The following is a 19,847-nucleotide window of genomic DNA, read 5'->3' as shown; positions in this document are numbered from 1 at the left end:
CTGTGGGGTACATTGGTGTCTATGGGGTACATTGGGGTGCATTGGTGTCTATGGGTGTCTATGGGGTACATTGGGGTACATTGATGTCTATGGGTGTCTATAGGGTACATCGGGGTGCACTGGGGTACATTGATGTCTGTGGGTGTCTATAGGGTACATTGGGGTGCACTGGGGTACATTGATGTCTATGGGGTAAATTGATGTCTATGGGGTACATTGGGGTACATTGATGTCTATGGGTGTCTATAGGGTACATTGGGGTACATTGGTGTCTATGGGTGTTTATAGGGTACATTGGGGTACATTGATGTCTATGGGTGTCTATGGGGTACACTGATGTCTATGGGTCCCTATGGGTCCCTGTGGGTGCTGACATTGGGGTGTCCCCCTCCCCCCCCAGACAAGCTGGACGAGATCCTGGCCGCAGCCCAGCAGAGCATCAGCGTGGGGGAGGGGCCGGGGGCCCCCCTGCCCCCCCTGGGCAAGACCCGGCCCAAGGGCTTCTATGGGGCTGAGGTGGGGGGGGGGTCCCCAATACCTGGGTCCATTGGGGGGGGTCCCAATATGGGAGGTACCTGGGGTGGGGGGTCTCAATGGGGGGGGTCCCCATTGGGGATCCCTATAGGGGGGGTTCTGTGGGTCCTGAGCACCCTGGGGTGGGGGTCCCCAATAACTGGGTCCATTGGGGTGGGTCCCCAATGTGGGTCCCTATGAGGGGTTCCGGGGGGGGGGGGTCTCCAATGTGGGTCCCTATAGGGGTTTCTGGGGGGGTCCCCAATGTGGGTCCCTATGGAGTGTTCTGGGGGGGTTCCCAATGTGGGACCCTATGGGGGGTTCGGGGGGGGGTCCCAATGTGGGTCCCTTTGGGGGGTCTGGGGGGGGGGTCCCCAATGTGGGTCCCTATGGGGGGGTTCTGGGGGGGTCCCCATGTGGGTCCCTATGGGGCGTTCTAGGGGGGAGTCTCCATTGTGGGTCCCTATGGGGGGTCTGGGGGGGGTCCCCAGTGTGGGTCCCTATGGGGGGTTCTGGGGGGATCCCCAATGTGGGTCCCTATGGGGGGATATGGGGGGGAGTCCCCAATGTGGGTCCCTATGGGGGGTTCTGGGGGGGGTCCCCAGTGTGGGTCCCTATGGGGGGGTTCTGGGGGGGAGCCTCCATTGTGGGTCCCTATGGGGGGTTCTTGGGGGGGTCTCCATTGTGGGTCCCTATGGAGGGTTCTGGGGGGGTCCCCACTGTGGATCCCTATGGGGGGTCCCCAATCTGTGCCCCCCCCCAGGCGACCTTCGAGGGTCCGCGCCTGCCCCCGGGGGGGTTCGACCGCGGGTTCCTGCCGCCCCCCCCCCACGGGCTCGTGCTGCGCCAGAAATCCATAGGTGGGTGTTGGGGGGGCACCCATGGGTGCTGGGGGGGGTCCTATGGGTGCTGGGGGGGGTCCTATGGGTGCTGGGGGTGTCCCTATGGGTGCTGGGGTGTCCTATGGGTGCTGGGATTCCTATGGGTGCTGGGGGTCCCTATGGGTGCTGGGGGGGTTCTATGGGTGGGGGGGGGGTCCTATGGGTGCTGGGGTCCCTATGGGTGCTGGGAGGGTCCCTGTGGGTGCTGGGGGTCCCTATAGGGATGGGTGCAAGGGGTGGGGGGTTCCCTATGCCCTCTGCACCAGTGGCAGGCCCTCTATAGCTTCCATCTATGGGGGCACATCCCTATAGGTGCCGTTACCCCCTTGTCCCCTGTAGGACCCCCTCTAGACCCCCTATGTCCCCTCTAGACCCCTCTATAGACCCCTATGTCCCTTATAGACCCCTTTATCCCCTGTAGCACCCCCATATCCCCTATAGACCCCCCTATATCCCCTATAGGACCCCTTTATCCCCTATAGATCCCCCTTTTCCCCTACAGACCCACTTTATCCCTTATAGACCTCCATATATCTCTTATAGACCCCCCTATATCCCCTATAGGACCCCTTTATCCCCTATAGACCCCCCACTTTACCCCTATAGACCCTTTATCCCTTATAGACCTCCATATATCCCCTATAGGACCCCCTCCATATCTCCTATAGAGCCCCCTTTATCCCCTATAGGACTCCCCCATACCACTATGGCCCCCCCTATATCCCCTCTCATTTCCCCTATAGACCCCCATATATCCCCTATAGACCCTCATATATCCCCTATAGACCCTCATATATCCCCTATAGCCCCCCACTTTATCCCCTATACCCCCCCATATCACCCCTCTATATCCCCTATAGAGCCCCCTTTACCCCTATAGACCCCCTTTATCCCTTATAGCCCCCTCATTTCCCCTATAGCCCCCCACTTTATCCCCTATATCCCCCCCTATATCCCCTATAGAGCCCCCTTTATCCCCTATATCCCCCCCTATAGCTCCCCTCTATATCCCCTATAGACCCCCACTTTATCCCCTATATCCCCTATAGAGCCCCCTTTACCCCTATAGGACCCCCCTATATCCCCTGTAGCCCCCCCCATCTCCCCCGTGGCCCCGCCCCCCGTGGCCCCGCCCCTCCCCCCGCCTCCCCTCCCCCCGCAGGCGCACCGGAAGAGCCCCGCCCGTTCCTGGCGCCCCCCAGCGGCCGCTTCAGCCGCAGCCTGTCGGTCCCGGGCTCGGAGGAGATCCCGCCCCCCCCGACGACGTCACCTCCGGAGCCTCCCTTCAGCGGCCCCGCCCCCCCCGCCTCCATCATGGGCGCGTCCACTGCGCGCTCGGCGGGGGGGGGGGGGAGGGGGAGGGCCCCCCCCGTGGCGCCTCTATAACCTGGGGGCCCGCAGCGTGGGGGGGCTGGAGAGGGGGGGAGGGGGAGTGGGGGGAGGGGGGGGACCCCCGAAGCCGCTGCGGAGGAAGGGGCCGTTGGTGAAGCAAACCAAGGTGGAGGAGGGGGGGGTGGGGGGGGGGCGGGGCGGGGGGGGGAGGGGCGGCGGACTCCATCTCCATCCCCACCATCGTGGTCAAGGCGCCGTCCACCAGCAGCAGCGGGAGGAGCAGCCGCGGGAGCAGCCTGGAGGCCGAGGGGGGGGCGGGCGGAACCACTGACGGCGGCGGGGGGGGGGGGGGGGGGGGGGGGGCACTCCGCCGGCGGGGGGAGGGGGATCCCCCCCCGGCACAGCGGGGGTCGGTGGGGGGGGGGTCCCCGTCCAGGCCTGCCCCCCCCCCCCCTTCCTCCCCCCCCTCCATGGACTTCACGTCCCAGTTCGGGGCGGCGCTGGTGGGGGCCTCGCGCCGCCGCCCCCCCCCCGCGCTCTTCCTCTCCACCGAGGAGGAGGAGGAGGAGGGGGGGGGGCGGAGCCATGACCGGAAGCGCCGGTGCCGTGCCCGCGGGGACGCCGCTCCCCCCCCCCCCGCCGCCGCCCGCTCCGCGCCTGCGCCATTCCAAGAGCATCGACGAGGCCTTGTTCGCGGCGGACGCGTTCCCGGCCCGGGGGTACCGGGGGGCACCGAGGGGCGGGGCCGGAAGCGCCTTCAGCAGCGTGGCCGCCGCTTCCGGTCCGTCGCCCAGGCCCAAGGCCGTGGCGGCCGCGCTGCATGCCGGGATCGCCGCGCTCCAGGCCGGGCTGGGGCCGCTGCCGCCGGGCGTGGGGCTGAGGCCCAGGCCTCACCTAGCGACCGACATGGCGTCCTTAGCGACCGACATGGCGCCCCTAGCGACCGACATGGCGTCCTTAGCGACCGACATGGCGCCCTTAGCAACCGACATGGCGCCCTTAGCGACCAAGCTGTCGCCCCTAGCCACCGACATGGCGTCCTTGACGACCAACATGGCGCCCTTAGCGACCAACATGGCGCCCCTAGCGACCGACATGGCGTCCTTAGCGACCGACCTGTCTCCCTTACCCCCGGCCCTGTCTCCCTTAGCAACGCCCTCCCTGGCGTCCTTAGCAACGCCCAAGATGGCGCCGCTCGTTCCCCCGGTGGCCCTGCCCCCGTTCGCCCCCCCCATGGCCCCGCTCCGCTCCGCCGTCCCCCGCCTGCCCCCCCCTCGCCGCCCCCCGTCCCCCGCCGACGCCTTCGGTGCCCCCGAGGCCCGGGTCCGGTTCGCCGAGGCCGGGGGGCTCCTGGCGCTGCCGCCGCCGGCGCCGTCGGTGGACGGGGACGAGGAGCTGCTGCTGGCGGAGCCGCTGCCGCCGCCGCTCGAGTTCGCCAACAGCTTCGAGGACGCCGCGGCCGGACCCTCGGCGGCCGCCGTCGGGGACTCCACGGCCTCCAGCCTCACGTCGTACGACAGCGAGGTGGCCACCATCACCCAGGCCGGGCCCGAGGGGCGGCGGGGGCCGCTGGGCCCGCACCCCGACGGCCTGGACGCCGTCACCGACTCCGGTATCGAGGAGGTCGACAGCAGGAGCAGCAGCGACCACCCCCCCGAGCACGGGGAACCGGGGCCCTATGGAGCCGACGGCACCGAGAGGGCCAGGCCCAGGGGCCGGGGGGGGGCCCCGAGGACCGGACACCCGCAGGGCTATGGAGCCATGGGAGGAGACCGGACGGGGCCTGGCCTGGAGCCGGGGAGCGGCCGATGGCAGCTACGGGGGCACCGCGGGCAGGCACAGGTGGGTGCGGGGAGGGGGGGGGTGCATGGAACATATGGGGTGCATGGGGCGAATACATGGAGCCTATGGGATGCATGGAGCACATGGGGTGCGTGGGGGGAATACATGGAGCCTATGGGGTGCATGGAGCACATAGGGCGCATGCAGCGAACACATGGAGCCTATGGAGCGCATGGAGCACACGGAACACATGGAGCACATGGGGTGCATGTGGTGTAAGAAACACATGGAGCGCATGGAACACAAGGAGCGAACACATGGAGTGCATGGAACCCATTGAACACACTGAGCGCATGGGATACATAGCACCCATTGAGCACATGGAACACGTGGCACCCATTGAACACATGGCATCCATAGCACCCATGGTACCCATTGCACCCATGGCATCCATGGCATCCATGGCGCCTGTTGAATCTTTTACACCCATAGCACCCATGGCATCCACTGAACCCACAGCATCCATGGCATCCATAGCATCTGTTGAACCCATGGCACCCATTGCTTCCATGGCACCTATAGCACCCATTGCACTCATTGCATACATGGCATCCATTGCATCCATGGCACCCGTTGTACCCTTTGCACTCATGCCACCCGTTGTACACATTACAGCCATTGAGGCTGTTGCATGGACAGGGGGATGTTGCACCCATTACCCATTGCATGGATCAAGGGGACCTTGCACCTGTGGCACCCACTGCAGCCATCAAAGCTACTGCACCGGGAGGGTGCTGCACCCATGGCACCCACTGCATGGATCCGTGGACATGGCACCCATTGGGGGGGGGGCTGTTGCAGCCATCGCACGTGGGGGGGGGGTTACAGTGGTGTTGCACCCATCACACCCTTCTCAAGCACCTCCATTGCACCCAGTGTCCATCACCCCCATTGTGTTCATCAACCCCATTGTGTCCATCAACCCCATTGTGTCCATTGACCCCGTTGTGTCTGTTAACCCCATTGTGTCCATTACCCCATTGTTTCCATTACCCCCATTGTGTCCATTGACCCTATTGCATCCATTGACCCCATCATGTCCATTACTCCCATCATGTTCATCCCCTCCATTGACCCCATTGTCCCCATCAACCCCATTGTGCTCATTGACTCCATTGACGCCACTGTCCCCATCAACCCCATTGTCCCCATCAACCCCATTGACCCCATTGTCCTCATCATTGCCGTTGTCCCCCTCAAACCCCCTCTTTCTAACCCCCCCCTCCCTCCCCACAGGCTCCCGGACCCCCCCCCACCCCCTCAGCCCTCCAAGCCCCCCCCTTCCTCCTCCATCTCCCCCTCCTCCATCCTCTTCCCCAACTGGCCCCCGGGCCCCAAGTCCCCTTTGGGAGGGGTCGGGGTGGGGGGGTTGGACCTGGACATCCGCCCCCCCCTGCGGCGAGCCCCGAGCCCGGCCACGCTGCCCAGCGAGCGCCGGGGCAGCCCCGCTCCGCGCCCGGCATCCCTGCCCACGTTACCGGCGGCTGCCCCGCTCTATGCCGGCTTCCTGGAGCTGCGGGGGGGGCCGTTCGGGGACGGGGGGGGCAGCTCCAGGTCCCTGTCCCCGACGAGGCCCCCGCCGCCCCCCCCGGATAAGCCGTTCGGGGCCAAGCCCCTGGCGTTCTGGAGCAAGTTCGACGTGGCTGACTGGCTGGAGTACCTGAACCTGGGCGAGCACCGCGCGCGCTTCCTGCACAACGAGATCGACGGCTCCCACCTGCCCGCGCTCACCAAGGAGGATTACATCGACCTGGGAGTGACGCGCGTCGGGCACCGCATGAACATCGACCGCGCGCTCAAGGTCTTCCTGGAGAGGTGAGGGCCGCGGAGGGGGCAGCGGGACCAGGAGGAGACGCGGGGCACGGAACGGGACGTGGAGGTGCCATGGGACATGGACATGGACATGGAACGGGACATGGATGTGCAATGGGAGATGGACATGGAACGGGAGATACGGACATGGACATGGAACGGGACATGGACACGGAACAGGAGATACAGACATGGACATGGAACGGGATATGGACATGGCACGGAACAGGAGACACAGAACAGGAGATACGGACATGGACATGGAATGGGACAGCGACGTGGAACGGGATACGGACATGGAACGGACACGGACATGGATGTGCAATGGGAGATGGACACGGAACGGGAGATACGGACATGGACATGGAACAGACACGGACATGGATGTGCAATGGGAGATGGACACAGAACGGAACGGGAGACACAGAACAGGAGATACGGACATGGACATGGAACAGGACACGGACACAGAACGGGAGATACGGACACGGAATGGGACATGGATGTGCAATGAGATATGGACATGGAACGGAACGGGAGACACGGAACAGGAGATACGGACATGGACATGGAACAGGACACGGACACAGAACGGGAGATACGGACACGGAACGGGACATGGATGTGCAATGAGATATGGACATGGAATGGGATACGGACCTGGAACGGGACATGGATGTGCAATGATATATGGGCACGGAACGGGATACAGACATGGAACGGGACATGGACACAGAACAGGACACAGACACAAAATGGGATACGAATGTGCAATGGGAGATGGACACGGAACGGGACAGCGACGTGGAATGGGATATGGACATGGAACAGGATATGGATGTGCAATGAGATATGGACATGGAATGGGATATGGACATGGATATGCAATGAGATATGGACATGGAACAGGATATGGACATGGAACAGGACAGCGACGTGAAACAGGATACGGACATGGAACGGGACATGGAGGTGGAACGGGACAGCAACATGGAACAGGGTATGGACATGGAATGGGATATGGATGTGCAATGAGATATGGATGGAACAGGATACGGACGTGGAATGGGATATGGACGTGGAATGGGACATGGACATGGAATGAGATATGGATGTGCAATAACATATTGACATGGAATGGGATAGGGATGTGCAGTGAGATATGGACATGGAACAGGACGTGGATGTGCAATCAGATATGGACGTGCAATAGGACATGGATGTGGCCAAGATATGGACATGGAAAAGGACATGGATGTGCAGCGGAACATGGACATGGAATGGGACCTGGACATGGACACAGAATGAGATACAGACATGGAATAGGACATGGATGTAGAGCTGGACATGGAATGGGACAGGGATGTGCAATGGATCATGGACATAGAGCAGGACGGGATGTGCAATGACGTGCAATGGGACATGGATGTGCAACGGGACATGGATGTGCAATGGGACATGGATGTGCAATGGGACATGGATGTGCAACAGGACATGGATGTGCAATGGGACATGGATGTGCAATGGAACATGGATGTACAATGGGACATGGATGTGGCCTCACACACATGCTTGCACACACGTGTGCACACATGTCCCCATGCACACACACACGTGTGCCCTTGCACACGCAGGCGGGGGGGTGATGTGCACATACATGGTAGTGGCCTTGCACACACGTGTGCACACGTGTTCTCCTTGCACACGTGTGTGCACACGTGTTCTCCTTGCACACGTGTGTGCACACGTGTTCTTACACACACACCTTCATGCATGTCCCTTTACATACATGTGCACACACGTGTCCCCATGCACATACATGTCCCCATGCACACACGTGACCTCACATGTCCCCCTTGCACACGCGTGTCCCCGTGCACACCCAGTCACGTGATCGCGTGACCCGCCCCCCCCCCGCATGCTCCCCCCCTCCCTCCCCTTCCCCCCCCCACCCCCATCTCTAAGGGCTCGTGTCGTGGCGCCTCGCCCCGCCCCTCGCCCCGCCCCCCCCCGAGGCAACGACCAATCACGAATGTCTTCCAGCGCCCCGCCCCCTCCAACCCCGCCCCCCTACAGGGGGGGAGGGACGGGGCAGGGGGCGTGGCCTGAGGGGGGGAGGGGCGCACCCGATACACTGTGACCGGAGGGGGCGGGGCTTGAAGCGGGGGGGGGGGAGGGGCGCAGCTTTAATGACCCCCCCCCCTCCCCCCACGTTCTAACCCCCTTCCCCCCCCAAGGCCCCGCCCCAATAAAGGACCCCCCAAGGCCACGCCCCCTCCGGTGTCCCCGCCCCTTTCCTCAAGCCCCCGCCCCCTTAAGCCCCGCCCCTTTCCCCGCTCTGCCACCGCTGCCCCTCCCCCCCCCGGTGCCGCGCGGTTCGGGTGTAATTAATGAGTTAATTAATGAATTAATGGATTAATTAATGGCTTCATTGATGGCGGAGTCTGTGGGTCGGGGGGGGGAGGGAGGGCAAAGGGAAGGGGGGGTGGGGGTGCAAAGGGGGTGGCCCCCCCCCCCACAGGCGCTGCCTGCCCTATAGGGCACCCTCCCTATAGGGACCCAGCAGTCTATACATGACCTGCTTATAGAGGTGCCCCGCAGCTATATAGGCAAGCTCCTATAGGTGGGTGCCCATCACCCCGTAGGTATCTCCCTATAGATATGAGCTACATAGGGTACCCACAGAGGGTGTCGTGAACCCCTATAGGGATCCCCATACCCATAAGGACCCCCTATAGCTTCAACACCTTCATATAAAGCCACATAGGAACCCCCTATAGCTTTAATCCCCCCCATATAACCCCCATAGGGACCCCCATACCTTTAACCCCCCATAGGACCCCTGTACCTTTAGCCCCCCCATATAACACCCATAAAGACCCTCTATAGCTTTAACCCCCCAGAGGACCCCCTATATATTTAGCCTCCCATATAACCCCCATAGGAACCCCCTATACCTTTAAACTCCCATATAACCCTAATAGGGCCCCCCTATATCTTTAACCTCCCATAGGACCCCTATACCTTTAACCCCCATATAACCCCCATAGGAACCCCCTGTACCCCCCATATAACACCCATAGGGACCCCCTATACCTTTACCCCCCCCCATCGGGCTCTCCCTCCGCCCTCCCTCGTGTCCCTCGAGCGCCCCTGGCGGCCGCGATCGGCTCCGCATCCCCTCGGCACCTGCAGGCACCGGGCGGGCGGTGCTCGGCTCCGTTCGGCTCCATTCGGGTCCGTTCGGCTGCATTCGGGTCCGTTCGGGTCCGTTCGGCTCCGTTCGGCTCCGTTCGGCTCCGTTCGGTTCTGTTCGGGTCCGTTCGGGTCCGTTTGGTTCCATTCGGCTCCGTTCGGCTCCGTTCGGGTCCGTTCGGTTCCGTTCGGTTCCGCTCGGCTCCGTTCGGCTCCGTTTGGTTCCATTCGGCTCCGTTCGGCTCCGTTCGGTTCCATTCGGCTCCGTTCGGCTCCGTTCGGTTCCGTTCGGCTCCGCTCGGTTCCGTTCGGCTCCATTCGGGCCGGTTCGGGCCAGGTCGGCTCCCGTCGGGCCCACGCCGGCGCCGCTCGGGGACGTTCGCGTCGGTTCGGGCCGGTTCGGAGGCGCTCGGCTCGGCTCGGTCGGGCAGGTGAGAACGGGCCCGGCCGGGAGCCGGGATGGGGATGGAGACCTGTGGGGCAGGGCTATGGGGCAGGTGTATGGGGGGGGGAATGTATGGGGCAGCAACGGGGGGGGCAGGAATGGGGCAGGTCTATGGGGCAGGAATGATGGGGGAATGTGTATGGAGCAGGAATGGGGGCAGGTCTATGGGGCAGGCTATGGAGGAGGGGAATGTCTATGGGGCAGCAACGGGGGGCAGGAATGGGGCAGGTCTGTGGGGCAGCAATGGAGGGGCAGGAATGGGGGGGAATGTGTATGGGGCAGCAATGGGGGGGCAAGAATGGGGGCAGGTCTGTGGGGCAGGTTTGGGGGTGGGGCAGGTCTATGGGGCAGGAATGGGGGGGGGAATGTGTATGGAGCAGAAATGGGGGGGCAGGAATGGGGGCAGGTCTATGGGGCAGGTGTGGGGGGGGCACATCTATGGGTCAGGCTATGGGGCAGACCTGGGGGGGGGAACATCTGTGGGGTGGGTTTTGGGGTCTAGAAATGGCTCTTGGGGGTCACTTATGGCGGGGGGGGGTCAGTTATGGGGCAGGGGGGGTTCACCCCCCCCCAGTGTTGTCTCTCCCCATAGGGCTCCATTGCCCTGGTGCTGCATGGCCCGGCCCCGCCCCCGCCTTGCTCAAGTGCCCCCCCCCGGACCCCGCTGACCCTCCCCAACCCCCCCCCGTGTGCGGCGCGAGGAGGAGCCAAAGGTGACCGGGAGGGGGGGGGGGGGGGGGGGGGAGGGACCCCTAAATCAGTGCAAGCCCCCATTGAATACCCCATTGAACCCCATTGACCCCCATTGATGCCCCATTGATGCCCCATTGATGCCCCATTGAACCATTGAACCCCATTGAACCCCATTGATCCCCATTGAAGCCCCATTGAACCCCATTGAATCCTATGGAGCCCCCATGGAGCCCCCATTGATCCCCGTTGACCCCCATTGATCCCCATTGAGCCCCATGGAGCCCCCATTGATCCCCATTGACCCCCATTGATCCCCATTGAGCCCCATGGAGCCCCCATTGATCCCCATTGACCCTCACTGATCCCCATTGACCCCCATTGAAGCCCCATTGAGCCCCATGGAGCCCCCATTGATCCCCATTGACCCCCATTGATCCCCATTGACCCCATTGATCCCCATTGACCCCCACTGATCCCCATTAAGCCCCATTGATCCCCATGGAGCCCCCATTGATCCCCATTGACCCCCACTGATCCCCATTGATCCCCATTGAAGCCCTATTAAGCCCCATGGAGCCCCCATTGATCCCCATTGACCCCATTGTTCCCCATTGACCCCCATTGATCCCCATTGATCCCCATTGATCCCCATTGACCCCACTGATCCCCATTGACCCCCATTGATCCCCATTAACCCCCATTGACCCCCATTGATCCCCATTGAGCCCCATGGAGCCCCCATTGATCCCCACTGACCCCACTGATCCCCATTGATCCCCACTGACCCCCACTGACCCCCATTGACCCCCATTGAAGCCCCATTGATCCCCATTGACCCCACTGGCCCCACTGAGCCCCACTGCTGCCCCCAGGCCATGTCTGGGGACGTGGAGGACGACGTCTGCCGCCGGGCGCTGGGGCTCGTGCACGAGCTCTGCTTCGCCCCCCCCCCGGGCCCGGCCCCCCCCCGAGACCTGCCTGGAGTTCAGCGACATCCTGAGGCAGCGCGGGCACCCCCCCCCCGCAGCACGGTCAGTGCTGGGGACCCCATGGGCTGCTATGGACCCCCCATGGACCCCTATGGACCCTTCATGGCCCCCCCCATGGACCCCTATGGACCCCCCACTGACTCCTATGGACACCCCATGGCCCCCCCCATGGACCCCTATGGAACCCCCATTGACTCCTATGGACCCCCCAATGGACCCCTATGGACCCCCCATGGACACCCCCATGGACCCCCCATTGGCTGCTAGGGACCCCCCCATGGCCACCCCCATGGACCTGTATGGACCCCCCCGTTGACTCCTATGGACGCCCCTAGAGACCCCCCATTGGCTTCTATGGACCCCCCATGGACACCCCCATGGACCCCCCTATGGACCCTGCATGGGCACCCCAATGGACCCCCCCATTGACATCTATGTACCCCCCCCCCAATGACTCCTATAGACCCCCCATGCAGCCCTATGGACCCCCCCCCCGGGCACCTATGAACCCCCCATTGAACCCCCATGGACATCTATGGACCCCCCCATGAACAACCCATGGGCACCCCTATGGACCCCTATTGAACCCCCCCCATTGAAGCCACATTGACTCCTCTGGACCCCCCATTGAACCCCCCCCACTGGCTCCTATGGACCCCCATTGACCCCCCATTGACACCTGTGGACCCCCCCATTGACCCCTCTGCATCCCTTTTATGGACCTCCCAATGGGACCCCCAGGGGCTGGGGTCCCCACCATGGGCTCCTTGAGTGGATGCCCCCATCTATGGGGACCCCCCCATCTATAGCACCCCCACCATCTATGGGGATCTCCCCATCTATAGGGGACCCCCCCATCTATAGGGACACCCCATCTATAGCACCCCCACCATCTATGGGGACACCCCATCTATAGCACTCCCCCATCTATAGGGGACCACCCCATCTATAGGGAACCCCCATCTATAGGGGACCCCCCCCATCTATAGGGACCCCCCCAATCTATAGGGGACCCCCCCCATGTGTACCCCCCCATTGCCTGCAGAGGTCTCTGTCAGCCTCCTCTCTGTCATCGTCACCTTCTGTGGCCTGGTGCTCCTGGGGGTCTCCCTCTTCGTGTCCTGGAAGCTCTGCTGGGTGCCCTGGCGCCATAAAGAGGGCTCCGGGGGGGGCCCCCCCCGCAAGGAGCCCCCCCACATCGGGGGGGGCCTCTTTGGGGACCCCCTCTATGAGAGAGGGGAGCAAGGAGGTGACCCCCCCCCCCCCGCGCAACCCGAACGCTGCTACTTGGATATGGGGCCCTGCCCCATGGGGGGGCCCCCCCCCCGCTCAGGGACCCCCCCCAGGGGTACCCCAGGATGGGGGCGGGGAGGTGACGGCGCTGGGAACAATGAGCAGGGCCACCTCGGTGCAGGTGGGGGTGGCCGGAAGGTATGTGGGGGGGGAGGGGATGGAGGGGGGGGTGTGGGGTTATGGGGGGTATGGGGTATGGGATGTGGGGTATGGAATATATGGGATATGGGATGTATGGGATGTGGGGTGTGGAATATATGGGATATGGGATGTATGGGATGTGGGGTATGGGGTATATGGGATATGTGATGTATGGAATGGGGGTATGGGATATATGGGATATGGGATGTATGGAATGTGGGGTATGGGATGTATGGGATATGGGCTGTATGGAATGTGGGTATGGGATATATGGGATATGGAATATATGGGAAATATGGGATATGGGATGTATAGGATATACGGGATATGGGATGCATGGGATGTGGGGTATGAGATATATGGGGTATACAGGGTATGGGATATGGGGTATATAGGATATGGTATATAGTGTATAGGATACGGGTATGGGGTATTGGATATGGGGTATATGGGGTATGGTATATATGGGATATGGGGTATGGGATATGGGGTGTATGGGATATGGGCTATGTAATATATGAATATGGGGTATATGGGATATGGGGTATGTGGAATACGGAGCATGGGGTCTATGGGCTGTGGCTCTGTGGTACCCAGTCTACACCTCCCCCTCTCTCCCCCAGCACCTCCGAGGACCCCCCCCCTCCCTTACTGGGCCAGATCCAACCCGAGCTCTATGGCGCCTCCTCCCCCATCCCCATCCCCCCCTCGGGCTCCTCCGCTCCCCCCGTGGCCCCCCCCACCTCCCCCCCGGCCCCCGGTGGTACCGGCACCGGTTCCCGCGGCCGCCTGTGTGTGTCCCTGCGCTACTCCTTCGGCTCCCAGCAGCTGGTGGTGCGCGTGCTGCGCGCCACGGACCTGCCCCCCCGCGGCCCCCGCGGCACCACCGGGGACCCCTACGTGCGCATCCACCTGCTGCCCGACCGCAAGCGCAAGTTCCAGACGCGGGTGCAGCGGCGCACGCGGGAGCCGGTGTTCGACGAGAGCTTTGCGTTCGCGGTGCCGTTCGCGGAGCTGCCCGCACGGCGCCTGCACTTTGGGGTCTATGACTTCGAGCGCTTCGGGCGCCACGAGCTGGTTGGGAGTGTGGTGATGGGGAACCTGCTGGAGGCTGCGGAGAGGGGGCCCGAGGCGCCCATATGGAGGGACATCGAGGAGGGAGGAGGGGTGAGGGGCTGGGGGTGCAGCGGGGGCATCAATGGCATCAATAACATCATCAACATCAATAACATCATCAACATCATCAATAACGTTATCAATAACATCAATAATGTCATCGGCATCAATAACATCAATAACATCAGCAACATCAATAACGTCATTAACGTCAATAATGTCATCAATAACATCATCAATAATGTCATCAATAACGTCATCAACATCAATAACATCATCAATAACATCATCAACATCAATGTCATGAAAGGCATCAATAACATCATCATCATCAATAACATCATCATCATCAATAACGGCATCAACATCAATAAGGTCATCAATAGCATCATCATCATCAATAATGTCATCAATAACATCATCAATATCAACTGCATCATCATCATCAATACCATCGTCGGTAGCATCAACAGCATCAATAACGTCATCATCAATAACATCAGTAGCATCAACATCATCATCATCATCAATAGCATCATTATCAGTATCAACAGCATCAACAATAATATCATCATCATCACCTTCATCATCATCAATACCATCACCAGTGTCAATGTCAGCAGCAGCATCGTCTTCATCTTCACCAAGAGCTTCATCACCATCAAGACCTTCATCATCGTCATCGCCAGCTTCACCTGCAGCTCCCTCTGGGTCTCCATTGATGCCTCCATCACCATCACCCAGCCCTTCATCACCATCAGGACCTTCATCACCATCAGGACCTTCATCACCATCATCTCCATCAGCATCTCCATCCCCTCAGGCCCATCACCAGCACTGACTTCCCCAACAGCTTCATCTCCATCAGCATCTTCATCCCCAGCTTCATCGATGCCTTCACCAAGGTCTTCATCACCGGCGTCACCAGCACCTGCACCAACAGCGTCATCTGCTCCTCAGCCTGACCCCCATGCCCCAGATGTCCCATATTCCCTATATCCCATCTATCCCATATCCCTTATATCCCATATATCCCATATTTCCCATATCTCATATACCCTATATCCCATATTCCCTATATCCCATACCCCATATCCCATCTATCCCATATCCCCCATATCCCATATCCCCGATATACCATGTCCTGCATATCCCATATTCCTATATCCCCCATATCCCATATCCCCCATATCCCATATTCCCTATATCCCATATGCCCCATATCCCATATTCCCTATATCCCATATTCCCTATACCCCATATTCCCTATACTTCATATTCCCTATATCCCATATCCCCTATATCCCATATCCCCTATATCTCATATCCCCCATATCCCATATCCCCTATATCCCATATTCCCTATACCCCATATTCCCTATATCCCATATTCCCTATACCCCATATCCCCTATATCCCATATCCCCCATATCCCATATCCCCCATATCCCATATTCTCTATATCCCATATTCCCTGTATCCCATATACCCCATATCCCATATCCCCTATATCTCATATTCCCTATATCCCATGTCCCCCATATCCCATATCCCCTATATCCCATATTCCCTATATCCCATATTCCCCATATCCCATATCCCCTATATCCCATACCCCCCATACCCCATACCCCCCATACCCCTGTATCCCCCACGTCCCCCATGCCCCTATCCCGTTGCCAGGAGAAGGCTGACCTGGGTGAGCTCAACTTCTCTCTGTGCTACCTCCCGACCGCCGGGCGCCTCACGGTCACCATCATCCGCGCTGCCAACCTGCGCGCCATGGACCTCACCGGGCTCTCGGGTGAGGGGCCGCGGGGCCTGCTGGGGGTCTGGGGGGTCTATGGGGTCTATGGGTCTCTATGGGTCTCTATGGTCTCTATGGTCTCTACGGGTCTCTATGGGTCTCTCTGGTCTCTATGTGTCTCTATGGCTCCCTATGGTCTCCATGGGTCTCTATGAGTCCCTCTGGCTCTCTCTGTCTATGGGCTCTCTATAGTCTCTATGCTCTCTATGGGTCTCTATGGTCTCTATGGGTCTCTATGGTCTCTCTATGGTCTCTCTATGGTCTCTATGGGTCTCTATGGGTCTCTATGGTCTCTATGGGGTCTCTATGGCTCTCTATGGTCTCCATGGGTCTTGATGGAGTCCCTCTGGCTCTCTCTGTCTGTCTATGGGCTCTCTATGGGCTCTATGGGTCTCTATGGCTATCTATGGGTTTCTGTGGGGCTCAATGGATCTCTATGATCTCTCTGGTCTCTATGGGGTCCCTATGTTCTCTATGGTCTCTCTGTCTCTCTCTGGTCTCTCTGTGGGTCCGCCCGCAGACCCCTATGTGAAGGCATCTCTGATGGCCGAGGGTCGGCGCCTCAAGAAGCGCAAGACATCCATCAAGAGGAACACCCTGAACCCCAGTTACAACGAGGCGCTCGTCTTCGATGTCTCACATGACAGTGTGCACCACGTCAGCATCACCCTCGCCGTGCTCGACTACGACTGGTGCGGGCGCTATGGGGCACTGTGGGGTGCTATGGGGTGCTATGGGGTGCTATGGGGTGCTATGGGGTGCTATGGAGCGCTATGGGGTGCTATGGGGTGCTATGGGGCGCTATGGGGTGCTATGGGGTGCTATGGGGTGCTATGGGGTGCTATGGGGCGCTATGGAGCGCTATGGGGCGCTATGGGGTGCTATGGGGTGCTATGGAGCGCTATGGGGTGCTATAGGGCAGCTATGGGGTGCTATGGGGTGCTATGGGGCAGATATGGGGTGCTATAGGGCAGCTATGGGGTGCTATAGGGCAGCTATGGGGTGCTATGGGGCAATATGGGGTGCTATAGGGCGATATGGGGTGCTATAGGGCAGCTATGGGGTGCTATGGGGCAATATGCGGTGCTATGGAGATGTTCGATGGAGTGGCTCTATGGGGATGGTCTACAGGGATGCTCTGTGGGGATGCTCAATGGTGCACTATGGGGATGCTCAATGGGGATGCTCTGTGGGTCTCTCCTGGGATGCTCTGTGGGGATGCTTTATAGGGATGCTCTATAGGGATGCTTTATGGGGATGCTCTATAGGGATGCTCTGTAGGGATGCTCTATACGAATGCTCTATGGGGATGCTCTATAGGGATGCTTTATGGGGATGCTCTATAGGGATGCTCTGTAGGGATGCTCTATACGAATGCTCTATGGGGATGCTCTGTGGGGATGCTCTATAGGGATGCTCTGTAGGGATGCTCTATACGAATGCTCTATGGGGATGCTCTGTGGGGATGCTCTATGGGGATACTCTATACGAATGCTCTATAGGGATGCTCTATAGGGATGCTCTATGGGGCTCTGTGGGTCTCTGTGGGTCACTGTGGGGCTCACCGGGTGCCGCTGTGGGTCCCAGCATAGGGCACAATGAGGTGATCGGGCTGTGCCGCGTGGGCAGCGATGCTGAGGGCGCCGGACGTGAGCACTGGGCCCGGATGCTGCAGAACCCGCGGCAGCCGGTGGAGCACTGGCACACACTGGTGGAGGTGAGCACCCATAGGGGACAATGGCACCCATAGGGATCCCCGGCACCCATAGGGGGCAATGGTACCCATAGGGGGCAATGGCACCTATAGGGGACAATGGCACCCATAGGAGGCAATGGTACCCATAGGGGGCAATGGTACCCATAGGGGACAATGGGGCAATGACACCCATAGGGGGCAATGGTACCCATGGGGGGCAATGGCACCCATAGGGATCCCCGGCACCCATAGGGGGCAATGGTACCCATAGGGATCCCCGGCACCCATAGGGGGCAATGGTACCCATAGGGATCCCCAGCACCCATAGGGGGCAATGGCACCCATAGGGATCCCCAGCACCCATAGGGATCCCCAGCACCCATAGGGGGCAATGGCACCCATAGGGATCCCCAGCACCCTTTGGGGGCAATGGCACCCATAGGGATCCCCAGCACCCATAGGGGACAATGACACCCATAGGGATCCCCGGCACCCATAGGGGACAATGGCACCCATAGGGATCCCCAGCACCCATAGGGGACAATGGCACCCATAGGGATCCCCAGCACCCATAGGGAACAATGGCACCCGTAGGGATCCCCAGCACCCATAGGGGACAATGGCACCCATAGGGATCCCCAGCACCCATAGGGGACAATGGCACCCATAGGGATCCCCAGCACCCATAGGGATCCCCAGCACCCATAGGGGACAATGGCACCCATAGGGATCCCCAGCACCCTTTGGGGGCAATGGCACCCATAGGGATCCCCAGCACCCATAGGGGACAATGGCACCCATAGGGATCCCCAGCACCCATAGGGGACAATGGTACCCATAGGGGACAATGGCACCCATAGGGATCCCCAGCACCCATAGGGATCCCCAGCACCCATAGGGGGCAATGGCACCCATGGGCCCCCTGAGCCTTGGTCCCTGTGCAGGAGAAGGCGCTGGGGCTGCCAAAGGGCTCCACGAGGGACAAGCACGGGGACAGGGCAGAGGCCTCCTGAACTGGTACGGACTGGTTTGAACTGGTACGGACTGGTTTGAACTGGTACGGACTGGTTTGAGCTGGTACAGACTGGTTTGAACTGATCTGGACTGGTTTGGACCAGTTTGGGCCGGTTTGAAATGGTTTGGACTGGGGTGTGCTGGGGTGGACTGGGAACCACTGCTCCATACTGGGGGGCCATTAGTCCATAGTGGGGAGGCACTGGTCCATACTGGAGGGCACTGGTTCATAGAGGAGGGTGGCACTGGTCCATGCTGGGGAGGCACTGGTTTATACTGGGGGGTAATGGACCATATTGGGGAGCACTGGTCCATACTGGAGGGGCACTGGTTCATACTGGGGGGCACTGGTTTATACTGGGGGGTACTGGACCATACTGGAAGGCACTGATTCATACTGGGGGGGGCACTGGTCCATACTGGACCCCCCCCCCCCACCAAACCCACAGGCTCCAGCCCGGCCCGGGGGGGGCCCCAACACCGAAGCCATACGGGGACCCCCTCCCAGCTCGACATGGGGGGGCCCGGCCCCCCCCCACTGTGACCCCCAACTCCGGGGGGGGGGGGGGGGGAGGACCCCAAACGCCATCTGGGCCCCCCCGTGTCCATGGGGCCCCCCCTAATGTGTGTCTATGGGGCTGACACCCCCCGATGTCTGTCTATGGGGGGGTACCTTCCATGTGTGTCTATGGGGGGACTCTTCCATTGTGTGCTTATGGGGGGATCCCCCCCCAGTGGATGTCTATGGGGGGGACCCTTCCATTGTGTGCTTATGGGGGGCATCCCCCCCCAATGGATGTCTATGGGGGGGACCCTTCCATTGTGTGCTTATGGGGGGGATCCCCCCCCAATGGATGTCTATGGGGGGGACCCTTCCATTGTGTGCTTATGGGGGGATCCCCCCCAATGGGTGTCCATGGGCCCCTGCAATGGGTGCCTACAGGGGGGCCCCCCCCAGTGTGTGTCTAGGGGGGGGACCCTCTCTATGGGTGCCTATGGGGGTCCCCCCAATAAGTGTCTATGGGGGGACACCCATACATGTCTATGGGCCCCCCCCTTATGTGTCTCTATGGGACCC

The 19,847-nt window shown here is 60.7% G+C and overlaps 2 protein-coding genes across 2 annotated transcripts in view; both read left to right on the top strand.

Annotated features, from left to right (window-relative positions):
- Positions 1-6,546, top strand: part of SHANK1 (SH3 and multiple ankyrin repeat domains 1) — a 29,939-nt gene extending 23,393 nt beyond the window's left edge. Inside the window, 5 exon segments of the mRNA XM_034072355.1 lie at positions 401-516; positions 1,277-1,373; positions 2,557-2,765; positions 3,399-4,568; positions 5,833-6,546. Coding sequence (XP_033928246.1) covers positions 401-516; positions 1,277-1,373; positions 2,557-2,765; positions 3,399-4,568; positions 5,833-6,387 — 2,147 coding nt within the window. The 3' untranslated portion in view covers positions 6,388-6,546.
- A 5,042-nt stretch (positions 6,547-11,588) lies between these two features.
- Positions 11,589-19,335, top strand: SYT3 (synaptotagmin 3). The gene is made up of 9 exons (XM_034072354.1): positions 11,589-11,961; positions 12,748-12,951; positions 13,049-13,133; positions 13,760-14,303; positions 15,936-16,056; positions 16,580-16,751; positions 17,647-17,776; positions 18,700-18,772; positions 19,219-19,335. Exons 1-8 carry the CDS (start codon positions 11,589-11,591, stop codon positions 18,766-18,768), a joined length of 1,698 nt encoding a protein of 565 aa, XP_033928245.1. The 3' UTR covers positions 18,769-18,772; positions 19,219-19,335.
- Positions 19,336-19,847: the final 512 nt, after the last annotated feature.

Source organism: Melopsittacus undulatus, chromosome 27 (genome assembly GCF_012275295.1).
Source record: "Melopsittacus undulatus isolate bMelUnd1 chromosome 27, bMelUnd1.mat.Z, whole genome shotgun sequence".
Classification (NCBI taxonomy): Eukaryota; Metazoa; Chordata; class Aves; order Psittaciformes; family Psittaculidae; genus Melopsittacus; species Melopsittacus undulatus.
Note: the sequence above shows the minus strand (reverse complement) of the source record. Positions and strands in the feature narration are given on the sequence as shown.